This window comes from Polyodon spathula, chromosome 2, assembly GCF_017654505.1.
Source record: "Polyodon spathula isolate WHYD16114869_AA chromosome 2, ASM1765450v1, whole genome shotgun sequence".
Classification (NCBI taxonomy): Eukaryota; Metazoa; Chordata; class Actinopteri; order Acipenseriformes; family Polyodontidae; genus Polyodon; species Polyodon spathula.
This window is the reverse complement of record NC_054535.1, coordinates 9,733,010-9,754,433: the sequence shown is the minus strand read 5'-3', so window position 1 is coordinate 9,754,433 and position 21,424 is coordinate 9,733,010. Positions and strand designations below refer to the sequence as shown.

At 36.0% G+C, this 21,424-nt stretch overlaps 1 protein-coding gene across 1 annotated transcript in view; it reads right to left on the bottom strand.

Annotated features, from left to right (window-relative positions):
• Positions 1 to 3,004: 3,004 nt before the first annotated feature.
• LOC121329872 (transmembrane anterior posterior transformation protein 1 homolog) overlaps positions 3,005 to 21,424 on the bottom strand; it is a 54,299-nt gene continuing 35,879 nt past the window's right edge. The window contains exons 8-14 of the mRNA XM_041275842.1: positions 19,437 to 19,517; positions 18,862 to 18,971; positions 14,041 to 14,100; positions 13,626 to 13,694; positions 13,218 to 13,294; positions 7,072 to 7,232; positions 3,005 to 4,949 (exon numbers count right to left, since the gene is read on the bottom strand). Coding sequence (XP_041131776.1) covers positions 4,720 to 4,949; positions 7,072 to 7,232; positions 13,218 to 13,294; positions 13,626 to 13,694; positions 14,041 to 14,100; positions 18,862 to 18,971; positions 19,437 to 19,517 — 788 coding nt within the window. The 3' untranslated portion in view covers positions 3,005 to 4,719. The remainder of the gene's footprint in view (positions 4,950 to 7,071; positions 7,233 to 13,217; positions 13,295 to 13,625; positions 13,695 to 14,040; positions 14,101 to 18,861; positions 18,972 to 19,436; positions 19,518 to 21,424) is intronic.

The following is a 21,424-nucleotide window of genomic DNA, read 5'->3' as shown; positions in this document are numbered from 1 at the left end:
TATGTGTTCCATAGTAACCATGACCCTATCTGCACTCTCAGGAGTTATTAGCCAGCTTTGTAAGTTGATGATGTCATCAAACGTGGCCCCATGTTTTTTACCCTAGCAACTTCCATTGAACAAGCGTAAAAGCCAACCATACTTAGATCATGTATAGCAATTTTTCGTTTTAAATCAAATAAGTCGTTTCCGAGAAGATTTTTGTTTATTTGATGATTTTACGTTTTTACTGTATTTTATGACGTTATACAATTTGGCGGACATAAAATTACTACCTGAATATGTTAAACCGGCCCGCCCCTATATATATATATATATATATATATATATATATATATATATATATATATATATATATATATATATATATATTATATAGTTTTTTGCTGTTTTATTATTATTTGTCATCTTGTTTTGTATTTGATTTTAAAACCTTGGGAGGATGCGTGACTGACCAGCTACTGAATATTTAACAAGCTGACAGTCACGCATCCTTATTAATCTCGTGCAGACTATGGCCAAGGGGTAATAAGGTAATTAATTAATAGCTAGTTAACCCCTCGGCCAGAATATAAAAGCCTGCAGCTGTTTGCGCTCAAGGCTGAGAGTGTCAGGAGAGACATAAGTCTGTGGAACAATATAACAATTGCTAAGCGTGCTGGTTTAAGCGCAATTTGTTATTTGTGCGTTTATTTGTTTGGCCAACATGCCCAACCTACCAATTTTTGAGAGTTTTTGAGCAACTTTGGGGTTTTGGTCTGTTTCTAATTGATTTCCACATCTGTATAACTTTGCATAGCTTTGCCTTAGACTTCCAACCAATTCAGTGGATGCAGAACGTGCAGTCTCAACGTATGGGCATGTGCACACCAGTCAGAATGTCAGCAGCAACTGCAGGGGGATACTGCATGCTTGCCTTTAACAAATGACAGCACTTTGTTTTAGTAAACAAGTGCCACTATTTTTAGGCTTTATAGTGCTTTAAAACGCAGTACTTAGGTTTGTTTAATGTTTAAACAGGTCTGCGAAATGTCAGCGAAATCCTAATTGTATTCCACAACCTACCCGTGAAAAATACGTAAATTTACTGTGACCCCTGGTTATAAGGTAGCTTTTCATTTGACCTTAAGGAGAGGTCAGAGGTAACAGGCAATGACATTTTTTTATAGATCATGTATAGCAATTTTCGTTTCAATCGAATAAGCGCTTCCGCGAAGATGTTTGTTTTTTGATGATTTTACATTTTTACTGTATTTTTATGACTTTATCCAACGTGGCCACCATACCACAAAACCAATCAGCTTCTTATGAACAGTTAACGATGGACTATGCCTAAACATGTATCGCAAGTTTCAGAACTCTGCAATAGTCATTTTCGACGCATAGATGTTTTAACAATCTCTGCAAAATCCAATATGGCTGCCAAACCTACGGCATTTGTTTTTGTTTGTGGTACACCGTCCCATGGGCATCTACCAACCTACCAATTTTTATTATTATTATTATTATTATTATTATTATTATTATTATTATTATTAATAATAATAATAATAATAATAAAAACAGCAGGCTTCCCCAGCCTTCGGCTAGGAAGCATAATAAACACAGCAATAACAATAGGCTTCTCAGCCCTATGGCCTGGAAGCCTAATAATAACAATAATAATAATACCACAGGATCAGTGTATGGCTCTTGTCAGTTGAATGTTCTTTATTTTCAGTTATTGGGGTGCCAGTAAGTTATGAGTTAATAATAGATCCTTAATTTGGCAAATCAACTGGTATCTTTCTAAAACATGTGTATTAAAATTGAATTACAGCCAATGTCTTGATGACAACATGCCCAAGGGAATAGAGCTATTTAATCAGCATGTAAAAGGAACAGTAATAACTTGCAAATAATCATGTTAAAAGATTATTAGGACCTTAAGAAAAACTCTACCGTAATTAGCTAGCATGGAAACTTGTATCTAAGGAAGTGACGGCAAATTCATGTATGCGTTTGGAGATCATGGATAATTCCTATATACTCCTATTTACAGTTCCAGAATTAAGGGGCAGCTCTTACCTGTGTGTTGATGAAGAGACATTTTGCAAATCTTTCGGCATGCCATTTGCAATCTTGATGGGCACCAGCAATTGCTTTATAGAGATTCTCTCACAGCTCTGTATTCTTTATTGCTTCATTATTTATTTCCTGTTGGAGGAGGGGCCAAGTATGCATAACATAACATCATTAACAGACTGACTGCAACGGAAATATTTCTGTTCCACAAAATAGGTAAAAATCAGACAGTTTCGAGCGTATCTTAATCACACAGAACACGTCAGGTAATCAGAATGGTATGCAGGTAAAAATGTGGAATCTTCAGTGAGAAGAGCTCTGCCAGCATAGCCTAAAGGATGGATATTTTCTACCAAAGCTGTCATTTGACTTAGGTTTTCATCCATAAACTAGCAATTGATCATTAACTCTTCATTGCAACTGTGTTTTTCTAATGGGTGGGCTGTTCTTATGGTCTGATCATTTGCAAACACTGGTGTTCTCATGAAACTGACATTGAATATTACAGTCTAGTTACTTATGAACAGTAATTGTTCAAACTATTCTCAGGTTACTTGGATAAATAGTCTAAAAATGACAGGCAGGGATGCTTTGTGACTACTAACAATAAAAAATATTTGCTGACATTTCTAAATGGTAAAAATCGAGTAAATCGATGAGATAGATGAATATTAACCCATAATATTGTGAAGGCAATAACATATTCTGTACGTGTCCACTAAATATTTACCTGAAATACAAAAATGTAGCATTCCTGATCATCTAAACCACAATACATCTTAGTTAAAAAAGAGCTTTGCAAGACTGAATCTGAACTCCAAAACCAGATATATGAAAAATCAGAACTGAAGCAAATAATTGCTCACACACACACACCCCCCCCCCCCCAGTTCATAAACAGAAATTTACATCAACTTAAAAAATTCAATTCACTACAAAATTATAAAACCACTTTTATTTCATCATCACCCCCTAATGAATGCATTTGTTACAAAGGTGAAGAATCTTTATTTATTTATTTATTTATTTATCCTAAAGAAAACTGGTTTTGTTTACAACACAAACTTTCTCTTTAAACTGTACAAAAATGTTGGTATTTACTACATAATTTCAAGCACAAAATGCTACCTAAAACTTGCTAAAAATACAACAGTTCTTTTCATCATTTTATGATTGATGTATAGTAAATGCAAACATTTTGGCAAGTTAAGCTAGAAGAAAAATAGAAGCTTAGAAATTAATTTAAAAAAGTAAATACATTTTAATATCTGTGTTTGTGTATCTGCCTATTGATCTGGCAGAAAGAACATGATATGTAAGAAATGCCTTTTGCATTAACTAAAATGCCATTCTTTAAAGCTAAATTGAGATGTTGTAAACCTTAAAATGATGGTTTTCTTTCCTGTATTACTTGAAATCTTAAATCACTTCATGATTTATAAAAGAAAACCTTGGTTTACCTTTACTTGGTGTGAACAATGAAGCTGCATGACCCTGTATTTTTTATCACTGGTAAAACAGTTCTAGCAAAAAATTGTGCACAACCTGATCATCCTCTGCTGAGCTGGGGCAGTACATTCTAATGCAATGTAATTACACAAACTTGTAAGGGTTCCTTGTTCACTTAAAAACAGGCACCTTTCTCTTCAGAAATTTTCAGTGTATGATTTAAACATTGTCACAAGATGGAATAGATCAAACCCAGCTTAGAAACCCAGTGTTACAAAGCACTTGAGGGAAATATACTCCTGTTGTATAAAGTAAAACTTAAGACAGTGTGGTAATTCAATGCAAAAAATGAAAAGTATGTATGTATGCAAACACTATCTTTTCATGAAGCAGAAATAAGCAACAATTATATTTATCTGCCTATACAGGGTTTCTTGAATATTCATATTCTCTCAACAAGGCTTATAACTGAGTACAATAGCAAACAGCAACAATAAATGTTCCTTCTACTTTATCTAGGCATTCATTAGAAAAATGTGTTGAACTCAATGTAAAAAAATTCAGGTAACCAGGAAATTCTCTTTCATTTGTGTATATATTAAATAAATAAATAAATAAATAAATAAACCAACTATTCCTTACAGTGTAATACCATGTTATATTTTGTACTATTCTCAGTCAAAAGCTACAGAGAAAAACAGGTTACAATCAATGTCAGCAATGCCACAAAGGCTCTAATTGCAGATCTTTGTAAAATAATTACCAGGTAAGTGTTCTATAGTCATGTAAAGAGGGTTTAAATGCATTTATGCTGTTGGGAAGTCAGCATCACTTTTTAAACAAATACGTTTTTTTTTTTTTTTTTTTTTTTTTTTTCTCAGTATCCCAGACAAGGCCTTTTGAAAAACGGTGCATGCTTTTACTGGATACACCTCTTCAAAACATTACCTTTATCTTGCTGACTGGATTAAAGCGTCACTCCCTTCGGAAGTTCATTCAGTCGTATGGACGAGCCAGACCAAGCTGGTGTTTTTGTTTTTTGATTCAAATCATTTACAAACCCACAATGTTTATATTTCAGTCAACAATAAACTATTGGTATTTCAAGAAATACTCTAATGCCGTCTTTGGCAATTGACGTTGTTGGCAGTATATTGTTTGCCATGCTAAAAACTCCTGAGCAGTTTTGATGGGAAGCAGAAAGCATCAGTCAATCCGGTTTCCACATATTGTGAATCTGTCTATCTCTAGAAGATCCTTTTTTGAAGCTCTGTGTTTGAGCTCCAACCCATCTTGCGTTATGTCCTTCTCTTCTGCATCTGGGGTTGTGAGAAACTGGTCAGAGTTGCTGTTTGGGAGCAGAGGGGATGTGCGCTCTGACTGGTGAACAGGCTGACTGGTGATAGATGCGGACAGACGGTCATCTGTTGAAATGCCTGTTGGGAAAGAGAACTGATTAAGAAATTAAGCAATGTTAGATATATAGATCCATGTGTCGATTAAAAAAATATAGCCTCTGGAAACTACAGCCTATGTCTTTGAAGATAAATTTGTTCACTCACTGATCTGGAATTGAGTGAATTTAAAACTCATGGATATGGTAGCAGAAATGTACTTCACAGATTTTAAAAGCGATGTTAGTAATGAAAGTATTCATTGTGCAAATGAGAAAATCCATTGAACCCAATTGTGGAGCAATTCCTCTAAAACATCAAAAAGCGTCACAACTATTCCTACAAAGCAGCAGCTTTGAAAATTACATTTCTGTGGAGGTGATTACATTTACAGGCTATTTGAAAAGATGATTACAAATGGCATATTAGAAGGTCTTCTCAAATTAAAGAGAAGCCGTTTGTGCATTTATATCTGCGGCATTACTGAGCTGTATTTAAGGTGGTCTGAAAAGATGGAACCTGCATGGTTTAATAACAGAATACACTTGTGCAACGCCAGTGCTCTTAATTTGTATTCTACACATTTACTCATGTTCTGAATCTAAAATAAACGAAATACAATACAATTACATGCTCACTTCTCTACATTGAGTAAAGGGAGTGCTATTTCTGTTGACCTGTGTGAAAGGAACAAACTACCTAGTGTTCTCTTGCCTAATGAAGATCAGCTTTTTTGTCTGTTTCAATAACGCTCACATTTAAAACTGTATAGTGTTTTACATTTAATATGTCCTTTCTGAAGTAGTGAAAGCTATGTAAAGATATCATTGCAAAGGAAGATATTACTCTTAAGTCTTAATTAAAGTGACAGATATAAAGATCACTGTTGCTGATAGCAGAGGAGGCATACTTCTCAGCTGATGACAACTGCCCTTTATGTGGCAGTCACAATCAGTTATTAAAGAATTCTTGTAATTGCCTTACTTTGAACAGATTCCAGGCAAACTGAACAACACTCACTCTAACAAGCATTCATGATTATAAACCCATAATGATCTTTAAGCTTAATTAATTTGATATATTTAATCACTGGCCATTATAAATATAACTCCATGAGAAAAAATTGTCAATTCCCAGTTATTTATGACAGGGAAAGCAGTTGTGGTGCTTCTTTCAAACTTGATATTAAAAGCATTACATTGATATTAAGAGTCTCAGCAAATCGCCAAAGTTACTGGTTCTGTATATTGACATGCATGTTAATATTGATATTTCCAGGAAACACTAAATATATCCTCTTTAAAAAGTTTGACTTGTAGAGAAAACCAAGCGACTAGAGCAATTATCTAGTAAAACTGGGCCTTATTATTGAGCTATTCTGCAATGCACTGAATGCCTTGAATTTCAGCATGTTCCCTAGGCTTTGGCAATGCACGATGCTGACAGAACAATGAGGCCTAATTGCCTGGAACTCTAAGAGCTCCAGCTGAATGCTTCCCAGAGAAAAGATATGCAAATAAACCCTGTGACCAGTGTACCTTAGAGTGAAAACTATCAATGGCTACACAAACTGCTCAACTCTGTCACCAACATTAACTAGTAAAATGTGTAAAAAAAAAGATTATTTAAAGTGCAACCTCAGTCCCAGCGAATATGTTCATTACAAAAAAAAAACCCATTACCACAGACACAGCTTTCAAAATAATTACCATCTCATTTCAAAATATGTTTACACAGCCATGTACTCAAATTCGACAGAATTTCGTAAATCTTATAAACAACTATTTTCACAGGCTGCACTGCCTGAGAAACTTCTCTTACAAAAACTGCAAATGAAAGGGTGATTTATCTGTGTCCATACCTGGAGGTCTGGGATTCTCATCACTATTCTTAAGATATTAATGTCTTGTAAGAAAGTAAGCGTCTCCTAACTATAAGAATAGAACCGATGTTTCACGTGGGTTTTTTTTTTTTTTTTTTTTTTTTTTTTTTTTTAAAGAAGTGTGACTTATTAAAATGATTTTGATTGTGGGACAAAAGTAAAACAAAGTAACAGGCATACACAATTAAAAAAAAAAAGTCCAATATAAGAATCTGTAAGTATTTAATATAGGATTTTATGTATTATACACTGTTTGTAAAAACAGTCTTAATTGTAACTCACCAGGGGTAGCTTGGAATTTGTTCTTTGACTTGTTGGGTGGTTTCCCAGGTGTGGTGGCTGGTGGAGTCTGAAACAGCTTTTCCTCCATCTTGGCCTCTTTAATATACAAACAGGACTTTCCAAGTAACACTATGCTGTTCAGAACTTTGAGTGTTATTAACCTGTGAAGTAAAAAAAAAGAACAGTAAAATAGAAATTTGTGTTTGTCTCAAAAAAAAAAACAAAAGAACTCCCTGCGGCACAACATTATTGTAAACTCACTGAGCAAAACAGAGCCCCATACCGAAGGCATGTAGACTATACAGGTATGCAGGCACACAATCTGAGATTAAGACTTTTAAGACAGCTTGCCAGTAAACAGGAAAGCAGGCAGACAGGCAGGAAGCACTCTTGTGTCTTCAGGATTCTGGTTATCAAGTTTGTTCCAAATTGTAATAACAAGTATAACAAATCTGTGACGGCTAAATATCACCCTAACTGATACGGCGAGAGTTTGGAGCTCCTATTTTAATACTGCATATGCTGCCTGACCCTTGAAGTCAGAACACAGGAGTGGGAATTTTCCATTGCAGTTAATACACTATGGACAAATGTTTTTTAATTTCATATTAGGTGATTTGCAGTACTATCTGCAACAACACTGCATTCATTACACTACGTAACACAATTTTTGTTCCTGGGTAGTAAGTGTTATTTCCTAATTGCTTATGCCTCAAAAGTATAGAAAATGGCTATTATTCCCCACAAACTTTGCTTTTGTGACCAGGACAGTGATATTTTGAAATTTACCTATTTCCAATGAGAAAACGGGCGAATTTGTGTCTTTTCGTTCACATAAAGTCAGAAAAAAACAACATATGAATCCAAATTAACATGTATTTATACTAAAGTAATACAAAAATGGCTACAAAAGATTTAGAAGTGAGTAGTTTTTCGAGATTTACGATTATACTGTAAATCACTTTCACGAATCAGCCCCCAAATGTAGTCTCCCATCATGTTCTCGTTATACTGTCCTTGGTAGCGGCGTTCAAAGTCCAGTATATCCTGGTGGAAGCGCTCGCCTTGCTCCTCCGAGTACGCTCCAATGTTCTCCTTGAATTTATCAAGATGAGCATCAAGGATATGGACTTTGAGGGACATCCTACAGCCCGTTGTGCCATAGTGCTTCACCAGAGTCTCAACCAGCTCCACATAGTTTTCGGCCTTGTGATTGCCCAGGAAGCCCCGAACCACTGCGACAAAACTGTTCCAAGCCGCTTTCTCCTTACTAGTGAGACTACTTCTTGGGGAATTCATTGCACTCCAGGATCTTCTTTATCTGTGGTCCGACAAAGACACCAACTTTGACCTTTGCCTCAGACAGCTTAGAGAAGAAGTCTTGAAGGTACTTGAAGGCTGCCGACTCCTTATCTAGAGCTCTGACAAATTGTTTCATAAGGCCCAATTTGATGTGCAGTGGTGGCATCAGCACCTTCCGGGGGTTCACCAGTGGCTCCCACTTGATGTTGTTCCTCCCCACAGAGAACTCGATCTGCTGTGGCCAGTCCCGCCTGTGGTAGTGCGCCTTGGTGTCCCTGCTGTCCCAAAGGCAAAGATAGCAGGGAAACTTGGTAAAACCGCCTTGGAGACCCATCAGGAATGCCACCATTTTGAAGTCTCCTATGACCTCCCAGCCATACTCATCATACTTCAAGGCGTCCAGCAAGGTCTTGATGCTGTTGTAATCCTCTTTGAGGTGCACCGAGTGAGCCAGGGGAAGAGACAGGTACTTGTTACCATTATGGAGCGGCACGGCTTTGAGGCTCCTGGATGAGCTGTCAGTGAAGAGGCACCACTCATTCTGTTTACAGGCGATTCCGATTGCCTCGAACAGACTGGTCACATTGTGGCAGAAGCAGAGCCCATCTTGACGGGTGAAGAAGCTGGAAAAAGGTTGGTGACGCGTCCTCTGATCTGCGACTTGCACACTTTCATCCAACAAGTTCCACTGCTTGAGCCTAGACGTCAAAAGCTCAGCATTGGACTTGGTGAGACCAAGATCTCTAATCAAGTCGTTGAGGTCTTTTTGGTTGGGGTAGTATGGGTTTCTCTCCTCAGCTCCACCTCTGAAATTGTCATCTGGATCTACAACCTCTTCCTCGCTCTCTGACTTGCTGCTCTCTTCTAAAGACGGCTGCTCTCTCTCCGGAGGAGTGGGTACGGGGAGCTCATGGCAGTGTGGCACCGGGGCGATGGATGAAGGAAGGTCCGGATACGTGATAGCAGGTGCATTCTTGCCAGTCCGACGTTTGGAAGGGTCCACCATGCAGAAGTAGCAGTTGCTTGAGTGGTCAGTAGGTTCCCGTCAAATTCTTGGGATAGCGAATTTCATGGCTCTCTGTTCCCCTCTATACCATCCTACAAAAATACATATATTTCACCCATGACTAATGTGTAAGAGATTCTCGCAACATTTTTCATATATGATATGTTTTTTCAATAACATTGAAAATTGTAAAACATTTTAAAATTAAAAACTTTTACAATTTTAAAAATTTTAACAAATTTTATAACATAAAATTCCAAGCAACAATTGTCCATCTTACCTTCCAGAGGTTTTTTTGCAGTGCTCGCAGGTGAAATGAGGTGCCCAGAGTTTGTCTTGATCCCCGACAGGCATGCCGAAATATGCCTTGTAGGCCTCACACATCTTTGCAGATGCTTCCACGGAGTAATTTATCGCTCTTGTCTTGATAAATTGGCTGCAGACATAGCAAAATGCGTCTGCCGGATGCTTGCAGCCTCTTGATGCCATCTCAGAAAAATGCAGATATGTATCCACTTAGGCAGCTGGAACTAAACTGAACTGGTGGGCTTAAGGCCCCTGTATTTACACTACTATTTATATTACTGGAAAGTTCTAGAAGTTACTCAGCACTGAATCTATCTGGAATGTTCTGAAAAATAGGTACATTTCAAAATATCACTGTCCTGGTCACAAAAGCAAAGTCTGTGGGGAATAATAGCCATTTGCTATACTTTTGAGGCATAAGCAATTAGGAAATAACACTTACTACCCAGGAACCAAAAAAAAAAAAAATTGTTACACAGTGTTATCAACATTAACAGCATAAATCTATAAATCTGTGGAAATTATGTTAAATAAGAAAGTATTCTTATTATTATTACTACTATTATTATTATTAACTACAATATGTGCAGTACAAATGCCTATGGGTGACTGCGGCTGTGGTGTTTTATCTGCTGAAGATGATCACAAGCTTCAGCGGAAGTAGTCAATACAGACTAGACCAACTCAGTTTTTGTTGAATCTAAGTTTTTAATTTACCAAGTAATGTACCAACATTTTTTATAAAATACTATGTATATTTAAAGTTTGTGAAGCAAAATTTGCAAGCAATAAATCAAGTAGACAAACTTTTGGTTAATGCCTTTATACACAAAAGTAGATTTATATTTCACATTATTATTATCATCATTTTCTTTTTTTTATTTAGAACAATGTTTAATATCTAAGAGGGTCAGCGTAGGACAATAAATGGTTAGAATTATTATTATTTTTTTTTTTTTTTGGAAGATCCTAAAAACATAAAATTTAAGAACAAGCACAGGTCATTGTGCCCATCAATGTTACTCTGGTTCCCCGAAGCTGATTGATCTCTAAACTGTGTCAACTGTGTCTAAATGATTCAGCATTAAACATATGGCTAGTTAACCTATTCCATACCCTCACCACTCTCTGTTCTATGTCTACCACATTTTCCTCTAGTGCTGAATTCAATGCTGTGCTTAACATATTGGTAGGATTTACTTTATCAACTTCTATATTCACAGCAATGTTCACAGCATATTTAGTAGTGCTGTACCTCTGTGGTCTGTATTGTGATGCTGTATCAGTGCACCCACTGTCTCTTTAGTACAGTCTGTTTATTAATTCATAAATCTGTTCAAATAATGTGACAAGAGATTGCACGTCACATGTTTGACTACACCACAAAATAAGTGGTTATTATTTGAAATGAAGCCAGAAAGGCTTAGCCTCCAATCTGTAAGGCTGATCTCTGGTCACATTACTGTAAGTGTAAGCATCGTCCGTTCAGTCAGGTAAGTACCATGGGTATGATCCAGTCCCCTCTTAGAAATAATACTATCGAGAGTAACTAGCCATCAGAAGACATTTAAGGCTACTTTATGAAGCTGTCAAAACTGGTTCTTCTTGTGTAAAGCCAATGGTGCATGTTGCTGTCAGGTAATACTAACATGTTCATGCAGTACTATTCACTATTAAGCATTTCCTTAGAATTTAGGTCATGAAAGCCCTCTCCTGATATTGATTGTTTAAAAAAAAAAACATAGAACATAAGGTAATAACTCCTTTTCACTGCGGTGTATAATACATTTGTTAACCAAGACACCAAACAAGGTTGTAAAAGAATAGAATCACTCAAAAACAGTAATACGATACCACCCTTGGAAAAACAGTGTATTAACACGTTTTCAGCTAGGTGAGCTGAGCAACCTTGTTACAACCATGTCTTGCCTTCTTGCTAGTAAGACCTCATCTTGAATATTGTGTGCAGTTCTGGTCACCTCGCTATAAAAAAGATATTGCTGCTCTAGAAAGAGTGCAAAGAAGAGCGACCAGAATTATTCCGGGCTTAAAAGGCATGTCATATGCAGAAAGGCTAAAAGAATTGAATCTGTTCAGTCTTGAACAAAGAAGACTACGTGGCGACCTAATTCAAGCATTCAAAATTCTAAAAGGTATTGACAGTGTCGACCCAAGGGACTTTTTCAGCCTGAAAAAAGAAACAAGGACCAGGGGTCACAAATGCAGATTAGACAAAGGGGCATTCAGAACAGAAAATAGGAGGCACTTTATTACACAGAGAATTGTGAGGGTCTGGAATCAACTCCCCAGTAATGTTGTTGAAGCTGACACCCTGGGATCCTTCAAGAAGCTGCTTGATGAGATTCTGGGATCAATAAGCTAATAACAACCAAACGAGCAAGATGGGCCGAATGGCCTCCTCTCGTTTGTAAACTTTCTTATGTTCTCATTTTAATGCATATTCGATTACTTACTCTGGCAGTAAAAAATACAGTTATCTATAATTCCTACAATTTAGTGAAATTTGGAAGGCATTACTCTTTTGATGATGTGCATAAAAAGAAAAAAAAACTGCCGCATAAAATGGTATAGGCACACCGCTTTGTTCTTGTTATTTCATTACTTAGGGCATTTTAACTTTAATCTGTAGAGAATTAGCACGGATTCAATATTTTAATTTCTCTTTTCACTCATCTGTTAGGCATTTAGCATTTAGCATTTATATCCGAAATCCCAGGCTATACAGCTAACTCAGCGTGTCTGTTTTGTGATCTTAAAAGACTGCTTATACTGCACTTGTTAATGCCGCAGACTGTATGAAGACTCATCTTTAAAAGTGTACCACACAGCATTATAACAAGTAGATCAGTGTGTGTTCCCAATTATTTTAGGTTCATGTCTGCTGTTATAAAACATTGACCTGTCCGTTCCGACAGCTGTAGGAGGTACAGTAGTGATTTAATATTAGATTTTTTCATACTGTATTTGGGGTACTTTGGTACATCCCTGACTTGTTCTCAAGCTTACATATTTGGGTATGCTTGCTTACTGACAGGATTGGCATGAGCCCATTCACAACTAAACCACTGACAAAACATACTGAAGATTTTTCCCTTTTCAGACACTCAACATAATTGACAACACTTCCAAATCGGAAGACATATTACACTTCAAGATTTCTTAATATAGCCCACATTAACAATAAAAAGCACATGAACAGGTGGTAAAATAAACTATATCATGAACAAATGAAACACTAAGCTCAAGTTGTATTTTACAACTTCTAATTTCACAAGTAGTGACATTTTGTTTTCATTTCAGCCTAAGTTACTTGCTTTGATTCAGTCTTAATTAGAATATCTATTTAAAATCTAAAGACTCTGGTAAAATCAGCATTAAGGTTAGATCATTTGGAAATGTAATACTATCAATAACATGTGCTAAAGAATGTCTAGCAAGTTTCATCACAATTGAAAAAGCAGGACACGTGTTATTTTTGGCATTTGACTACGAAGTTAAACAATGGTCTTACCCCAGATAGAAGAGAAGTGCACAGATGAGAGCCAAGGAACCTTGTACTTTCACAGAACTTGTGATGACTCTGGTTAGCTGTTGAACAAATCAAACATTGAAGCTGTTAATTTCAGTCACTAAATAAAGTATTTTAATTTGTAAAACTGACAACTATTAAAAATGCATTGGCTGATTCTGAAGGTTCCTAATTGATTCCAATATGTTATGCACAATCAATATTGACAATGTGCCGACATAGCTTTTATAATTTATTTGCTCGCTACGTTGACAAAATAAAGCTGAATCCTTGAATTTAAACTGGGTCCGTCTCTCTAGAAATGCAGATCAGTCTCTACTAGTTATACAAACGATGAGCCCTTAAAATTTGACATGAACACTGTTTAAAAAAAACAAAAAAACAACTTACTATCACAGCTAGAGGAAGAGGAATGAAACCCATTCTCCTGGACACTGAATCACTGTAATCCGTGTATGCCTATAATCATAGAAATTCATTTAATGCAGCTTGCTTTCACTTCGATAGAAAATTATATTTAAAAACTACGGTTATTCTTAGTATTAGTGATTTTTTATGTGCTTATTTTTTCAGTGAGCTATACTGTTTATTGTGTGGTCTGCTGAGATCAAAAAAATAAATCAGGTGGTCGATGAAAAAAAGTTTGAGAAGCACTACTGTACAGTGTTTTCTCTCAGGTCATGTAATCTATGCACACAGGGTTAGTTAACTACTCCTGAGATACATTATTTCTTTAATATAATACTATACGACTATGCACTGTTACAATATTCATACAATATATAGTACATGATTGTTTGCTTACATTTTTCTGTCGACTGCTTACAAGATCAAAAGCAAGACTGGCTCTGTATTCACTGTATACCTGTAAAAATAATAATAATAATAATAATAATAATAATAATAATAATAATAATAATAATAATAATAATAATAATAATAAAGCATCTTTATTACATTGGTCTGGATTAATCAAAACTATGGCCAATTGTACAGTAGTGACAAAAATGTACCTTTTGCTAAATATGATAAGCGCAATTAACCTTTTGGCACCATGCCTCTGGATTTGATTCCTTCTTGGGAAAAAGACAGAGCCGTAAAAAAGGAACTGAATAGATACTCAATGCAGAAGGAGGTTCAGATCGAGTTTAAAGCCAGTTTAGGTGTCAACACGTTCATATTCTTTGCATATTAAAACGGACACACACATTAAATACAGAGCTAATTTTAGCTTCTGATAAATAACAAAAAAAAGGGTCAATATCAAAGCTCAAAAATGTAAAATAACTGGCTGAAAATTCACTCAGTGATATGTATCTTCTGGGAAGCATCAATTGGCTTCAGGTTTCACCACTTATGTCTTGTTTCTGACAGATGAATTTATTTTGCTGGAAATCCCTAACCACCTTCAAACAGCTCTTGCTCCTGCTGTACTGAAATCCCTTGATGTTGCACGCCTGCATTAACAGCAATGTCAGGGGCAGTCACACAAACATCCCTCTGATGTTCAAAGAGAAACATTAATACTGTCTCCAATATAAAATGGCCATGAGGCTAGTTTAAAACATTCAAAATTGACTCAACATTCAAGAAACATTCAAAACAGAAGCAGAAATCCAGACCATCACATGATTATATAAATGGGCAAAACTTTAAAAAAAAAAAAAAAAGTCAGTCATCGAGAAAGGATAATTGAAACAGTTTGAACACAAGATAATTTGACAATGAACATTGCAGTGACAAAGACAGTGTTTACATGGACAAGTCGTGACAGTTTTCCTCACAATGTTTTGGCCATAGTTCTCAGAAATTGTGTATCCATGCAGTTATGATTTAGGACGACAAATTGGGCCGTGACAATACAAATTACTGCAGTCACAGTGATTTAGGGGAGGGGATATTTAAATGTCCCTGTCTGCATACTAATTAGGGAAAGAACGACTTTTAATATCGTGACGAGAGCTTGCATGCGTTGCCATGAAGATAAAAACATTTAACAAGATACATGAATTTGCGTGTTGCCGCGCACATTCTGAATTACACTATGCACGATTATATAAAATATAATTTCTACAAGTTTTACCAGAACATTAACACTAGAACCGCCTTTTACCTATATATATTTTATATATATATATATTGTCAAAAAAAAATCAAACTGCTTTTAAACTGTTTTTTCACATTTTTTTTTTTTTTTGCAGTTATTACACTCAAGTATGAAAGGTAGTTCCACTTTTTAAATCTGTTTTACCATAGAAAATGCAGTGAATAAATGCTAGTTTAGAATGGGTTATACAGTAGTCTGCGGCGAAGAGAACAGCCCCCGGAAAGCAAGTGAAGGCGGAGTTAGCCACCAATAGTTTCAGCCTGTGTGTACTGAAAGTGGTTTAACTTGTAGATAATTTCCCTCAGGTATACAAAAGACTTTCAAGCTGCAACTTACATAGTGATCCAACAAAGCAACCATGAAGACCAAGGAGCTTTTGAAACAAGTCAGAGATAAAGTGGTAGAGCAGAGAGAAGGGTACAAAGAAATTTCAGAAGGCGCCGATTATTCCTCTCAGCACAGTGAAATCCACCATTAAGAAGTGGAAGATGCATCATACCACCCAGACACTACCCAGATCAGGTCACCCTCCCAAACTGAGCAGCCGGGCAAGCAGGAAACTGGTTTGGGACGTCACTCTGAATCCAGAGTAAATTTCAACCAGTAAATTTAATTTTGTACATTTTCCTATGCTGACATTTAACCTTCTCATATAACCGTGTTCAGTTTAACCACAACAGCTTTGAATAAAAAAAGTTTTTTTGGGAAAACAGTGCACACATTATTTGTAATTCAGCAAAATGTTATGTAGGGGGTGAATACTTCTGCAAACCACTGTGTGTGTACATATCATAAAAAACATCTATATATAAACAGCATGCACATGGCCATTACAGTCTCATAATGATCATAGCAACATAGAGATCTTTTTTGCTTCTTAGGTAGATATTCATTATTTTTTCTAAATGTGTTGTAGTGAAGAATCATGTTGCACAAATTACTTTAGGTGCATGCAAATATAAAAAAAGTGATGCAACGCAATATTTTTTTTTTTTTTACTGTTCTGCTCATGTCATCCTTCCCTTGTGCAGTAGACATGCTCAGGACTGGAACCATTTTTAACTTATACATATAAAAATATACATATAAATCATTCATGTTGGGAAAACTTTAGATGGGCACAGCATTCATACTTTTAAATGCTTTAATGTTTTGCACAGCCTTTTATTACAGTGGAAAACAGGTGGGCGACTGGATTGTATAACGATGTGTTTATGACTAGAACTGACTGTACTTTATAATGCCCCTTTAAAAAGCCAAATCTTTAAGTAGGGCATAACTGTATTATGGTTAAGTAACTACATTTTAATGTATTGGATATCCTGTATGTATAGTATTAAATGCTGGTTTTATTCAGAATCTTAGTTAAAGAGATCAAATTATAATTTGTGAAATAACTGTGACCCAATTTAATGGAACTGCATCACAAAGAATACATCAGCTAAGCCCTCTTTGGAGATCAAGATTAAGTTAATTTCAGGAAAAACAGGGTATTTATTTAAGACTGGGCATCTTCAGAATGTTTAAACTTGTAATACAATAAATGGATCACATTTTGCAAAAATGTGTTGAGATTGTACGTAACTTAAATATTTATGAGACTAATGGTAATAAGGCCTCCACTAATGGTAATAAGGCCTCCACTAATGGTAATAAGGCCTCCACTAATGGTAATAAGGCCTCCACTAATGGTAATAAGGCCTCCACGAATCATTTAAATGAGTACCTAAAACAGAAATATCACTACAATGCTCTGATTGAACAGCAAAAACAGCCTCAGCATTGTTGTGGAGGAGAGCCTTGATTTGGAAACTCTCACTCACTCTCCCTCACATACACACACAGGATGAATTACACATGGCTGCTGATAATTTTCCACAGCAAGTGTGAACACCAAAAATATTTAAATATGTAACTGCAAGAGAGATTTTTTTTATAACCACTGTCAGGTATATTCAGTTTCAACAAACACTGTTGCAATTCCCTATTGTTTATAAATACACTGTTTTTTCTAATGGTTATATTTGCTTGTCATTGGGCACATTAGCAGAGACAATAATGGTCAGACATCCTACCAAAAGGAACAAAAAGGTTAAGAAATAGTCTGGGTACTTGAGGAATCAACCTTATTAGCTAGTGCAAAATGTTACTGGAAATGAGTGACAAGCCAGTCAAACTAATGAAGTACAAATAACTTCAGTGGTTCCCACAAAGTATTTAATAAAAACATTACTGTTAAACTTCTGCCTTTGCCAAATCATTTAAGCAGTAAAGCTAATACAAAGACACACAAACTTAAGGGGATATAGTGGAGAAGCTTGCAAGTCACTCTTGGAAAATTACTTGTTATAAAACTTGGTACTGATATTATGCAGCTTCAAGAGCCATGACATTAAGATGTATTGGGTCTTGCTGTGCTGTTTCCCTACCTTCCCAGATCAGTTGAAATAACTGCTCAAGTACGTTTTTGTCTGGTAGGTAGACATTTTTGGCTGCAGTCCTGGAATTATTGTTTTATTCTGGGCAGTTTTCAGTTGTTATCTTGTGCCCTTTTCCTAACCAGAAGCCTAGTCATTCCAAACTGTCATTCTTGCATTTTGCACAGTCTGCTTACGTTTCAAGTTACAGTAACATTACTTTAATAATAGAAAAAAGACCTACAAATACATGTCTGACTCATTAAAATTCAAAACCAACTCTGAAAAATGTCCCTAAAAGTATATTCTCTAAATCGTGGCAGCAAGAAATAAAACACAACATTTAATTTTTTTTTTTTGTGAATTATTTGGGCTATGGCACTATAACTGCTGCTTTGACTAACGTATGTGAGACTTGACATTCTCCATTTTATTTTGCCTATATTTATCCTTTAATTCTCGACTGTGGTGAGGTCCAAGGCACTTAAATACACCGGGTAAGGACGTTGTTGTAAGTGACTCTGCAGCTGATGCATAGTTCACACACCCTACTCTTGTATCTTGTGACGCGCTTTGTGATGGTGGTCCACTATGAAAGGCGCTATATATAAATAAAAATATTATAAATAATGTATTATAATAATAATAATAATAATAATAATAATAATAATAATAATAATAATAATAATAATAAATTGGTCTAACTGGTTTAAGTTGCTCTTTGATGGCTTGAACTATTTCTGGGATGTAAACGTAAAATGCATGAAGGAGTTGCTCAGGTTAGCAAACATGGAGGCGGGGCTCTCCAAAATAACAGAACTGCAAAACGCAGCATAAAAATCTTTTCAGGTAAGGTATAATTGTTTAGAATTGAAAAAAGAATGCACTAAATAAATCGCTCATCTAACTGTCATGAAACTTGGCAATTCTTATTAATACTATTCTGTACATACTGATAATAGATGTCACTGACAGCAGCTTTTTCATATTACTGACAGCTCTAATTTTAAAATGACAACTGTGGTGGGAGGGTTATGCCAAAAATAAATTAATACAAAAAAATAAAAATACAATAAGGCAGCAGACAATCCAATATACTTACATCAGCTGTAATGTCATTAAACTTTGTAATGAAAGCATGTTTGACTACATCCACAGCAATCTCAGAGGCAATTACCATACAGACATCAGGAAACAAAACCCAAAGATGATCTAGAGTTAAAAAGAGAAAATAAATTCACCACAAGGAATAAAATTATATTAATATATAACATTTATTTCTTGTACAAATGTATATTCTGAGCAACTTTTAATAGCTGTAAAAATGTATGGATAGGTCATTAAAAAAAAAAACAACCAATACCACACAAAACACACACACATATACGGGTATACTTATTTAAATGATCTTTCTTCATATATTTAACAAACCGATTTGGACATATTACAAGTTCGGAGACACATCTACAGCCTCCACCCTTACTTTACTGGGTGTCAATTGTAGAGAACAGTGGAATTTGTAAAAAGACATGAATTGTCCACATATTCCTCCTCTCTTATGCCTAGCTAATTATTTAGCAGTCAACACTGATTTCTAGTGTTGGGGCCCAGCAGGTATTGTTAACAGTAATGACATGAAGGTGATGCTTTTGTATTTATTCATTTATTTACTGTTACCTGGGTTCCATGACAACTGTTCCATATTCCTCAGACACACTATCAGCAGTAGTACGTAATTTGTAAATCTCTCTTTGATATCTGCAATAAAGATTTGTCACATTAATGAAATGTATAAGATACTAAACACCACACAATAACAAATTAGTGTCACTATAAACAATCTGGCACATCACGCTGTATAACAAACGCTGTACAATATCTCTACAGAAAACAGATATCTGTCTCAACCATTTATGCCTTTTTTACACTGTACAGCCAAGCCACTCCAGGTCTGTATTGAGCACTCAGAGTGTGGTTAAGGGGAGCCTGGACTGTTTCTCCACTGTTGAGCCGAGCCGTGCTACTGACATCCCATGCAATGAAAGACTGTTATTAATTATTGTTATTAATTAACCCCATTTGCCAAAACATGTGCAAACAAATGGGGTTCAAAACTTAATAGACCAATGGTACAGCTGTATCTTATATCGCCATATTTTGTAAATATATTTAGGTCTGTCTTTAAAATCCACAAATTTTTACTGATTAGCATATAATCAACTTACTAAAGTTCAACTAGTTCTGTTGAAGGGGAAAAAAGAAGGGTTTTAAAAATATGATTTGCCAAAGATATCCTGTTTAAGGATAGTTGTTTTTTGTTTGGGTTCTTAAAAAACGAAGCTGTGCGAGCATAATGAGAACCGTAGTATGTATGGTACAGCTGTACAGTATTTTGTTTGACTTTTTCAAAATAAGTTTAGAATTGTTTTATTTTCACTTTTTTTCTTTATATAATTAATCAAAGATGATAAATTTGGCAGAATTGTGTGTTTTTGAGTGCGCGAGTTAAGTGTACTGTACCCACGGTTTATGTCCATTTGCTTCAAATCGTCAAATTCGGGCATAAACTTTCTCATTTCTGACGCACGACCGCAGATCTTCCTGAACACTTCCATCTGCCCACAGAGAAACTACAGCCTGCACTTCCTCAGCGTCTCAAGGCTGTACTTTTCTCTCACCACACTCGTTGCCAACCATATTTGTTGTTTTGTTTTTCCCTGGAGTGTACTGACTGATGCAACATATTGATGAAAATCCTTAACCCCGCCCCTGGCTTGGCTCACAGCCGGATTCAGACGTCTTGCGAATTTCACAGTTTAATTCTCGTTTGGCTCAACAAACAGCCAATGGAAAACCACCCGTACCCATACCGTACCAAGCCTTCATGGGTCAGATGTGCCAGTGGAGAAGGGGTATTACTGTCCAACGTGGTTGACTCAAGGTCTATTCACACCAGTCGCGATGTGACAAGCCAATATGTAGTACCACACACTGCACCACGACAAAAAATAAAATGTATTTTTGATACAAACCATTCACACTGCCTGCAATGCGATGGGAATGGTGTCTTTTTGCAATTTTGTCACATGGCAGCTAGGGAACAGCTTCCCTTGTGCACCTTTCAGTAAAAATAGCAGAAGATCATTCTTGCAGTTTCTAAATACCCGGAGCTGTACAATAAAGGACATACAAATTCTAAAGACATGGCAATGAGGGAGAACATCTGGGAGACAATTTTGAGGGATACATGAAGTGTGTGTGTTTGTACTCTTTGAAGATAAATCATTCAAATGAAATGCCACTTATTTCCAGTGTGTGCCTCATCCTATTTTACATAAAAGCAGACTGCTTTTGAAGCCTATTTAAATTATACGTTGGATTTAAAATTATGATGCTATGTTTTATAATCCTACTAGCATTCATAAAAAAGAAAAAAGTGGTATAAAACAGCAATTGTTGTTCTGCATTTTTGCCTGCTTAAGAAAAACATCCATGGCTATTATTGCTTTTATTGATTTCTCTTAACCTCTTGTTCCAGGCACTGTAGAATGTGCACTAGAGGAGGCCACTGAGACTGAAGCAGTTGTGATTGGACTGTAACCACAGCTTACTTTGATGCTACAGCTGCTGCTGTTGAGTCAGCAGTCCCTGTGCTGCAAAAATAA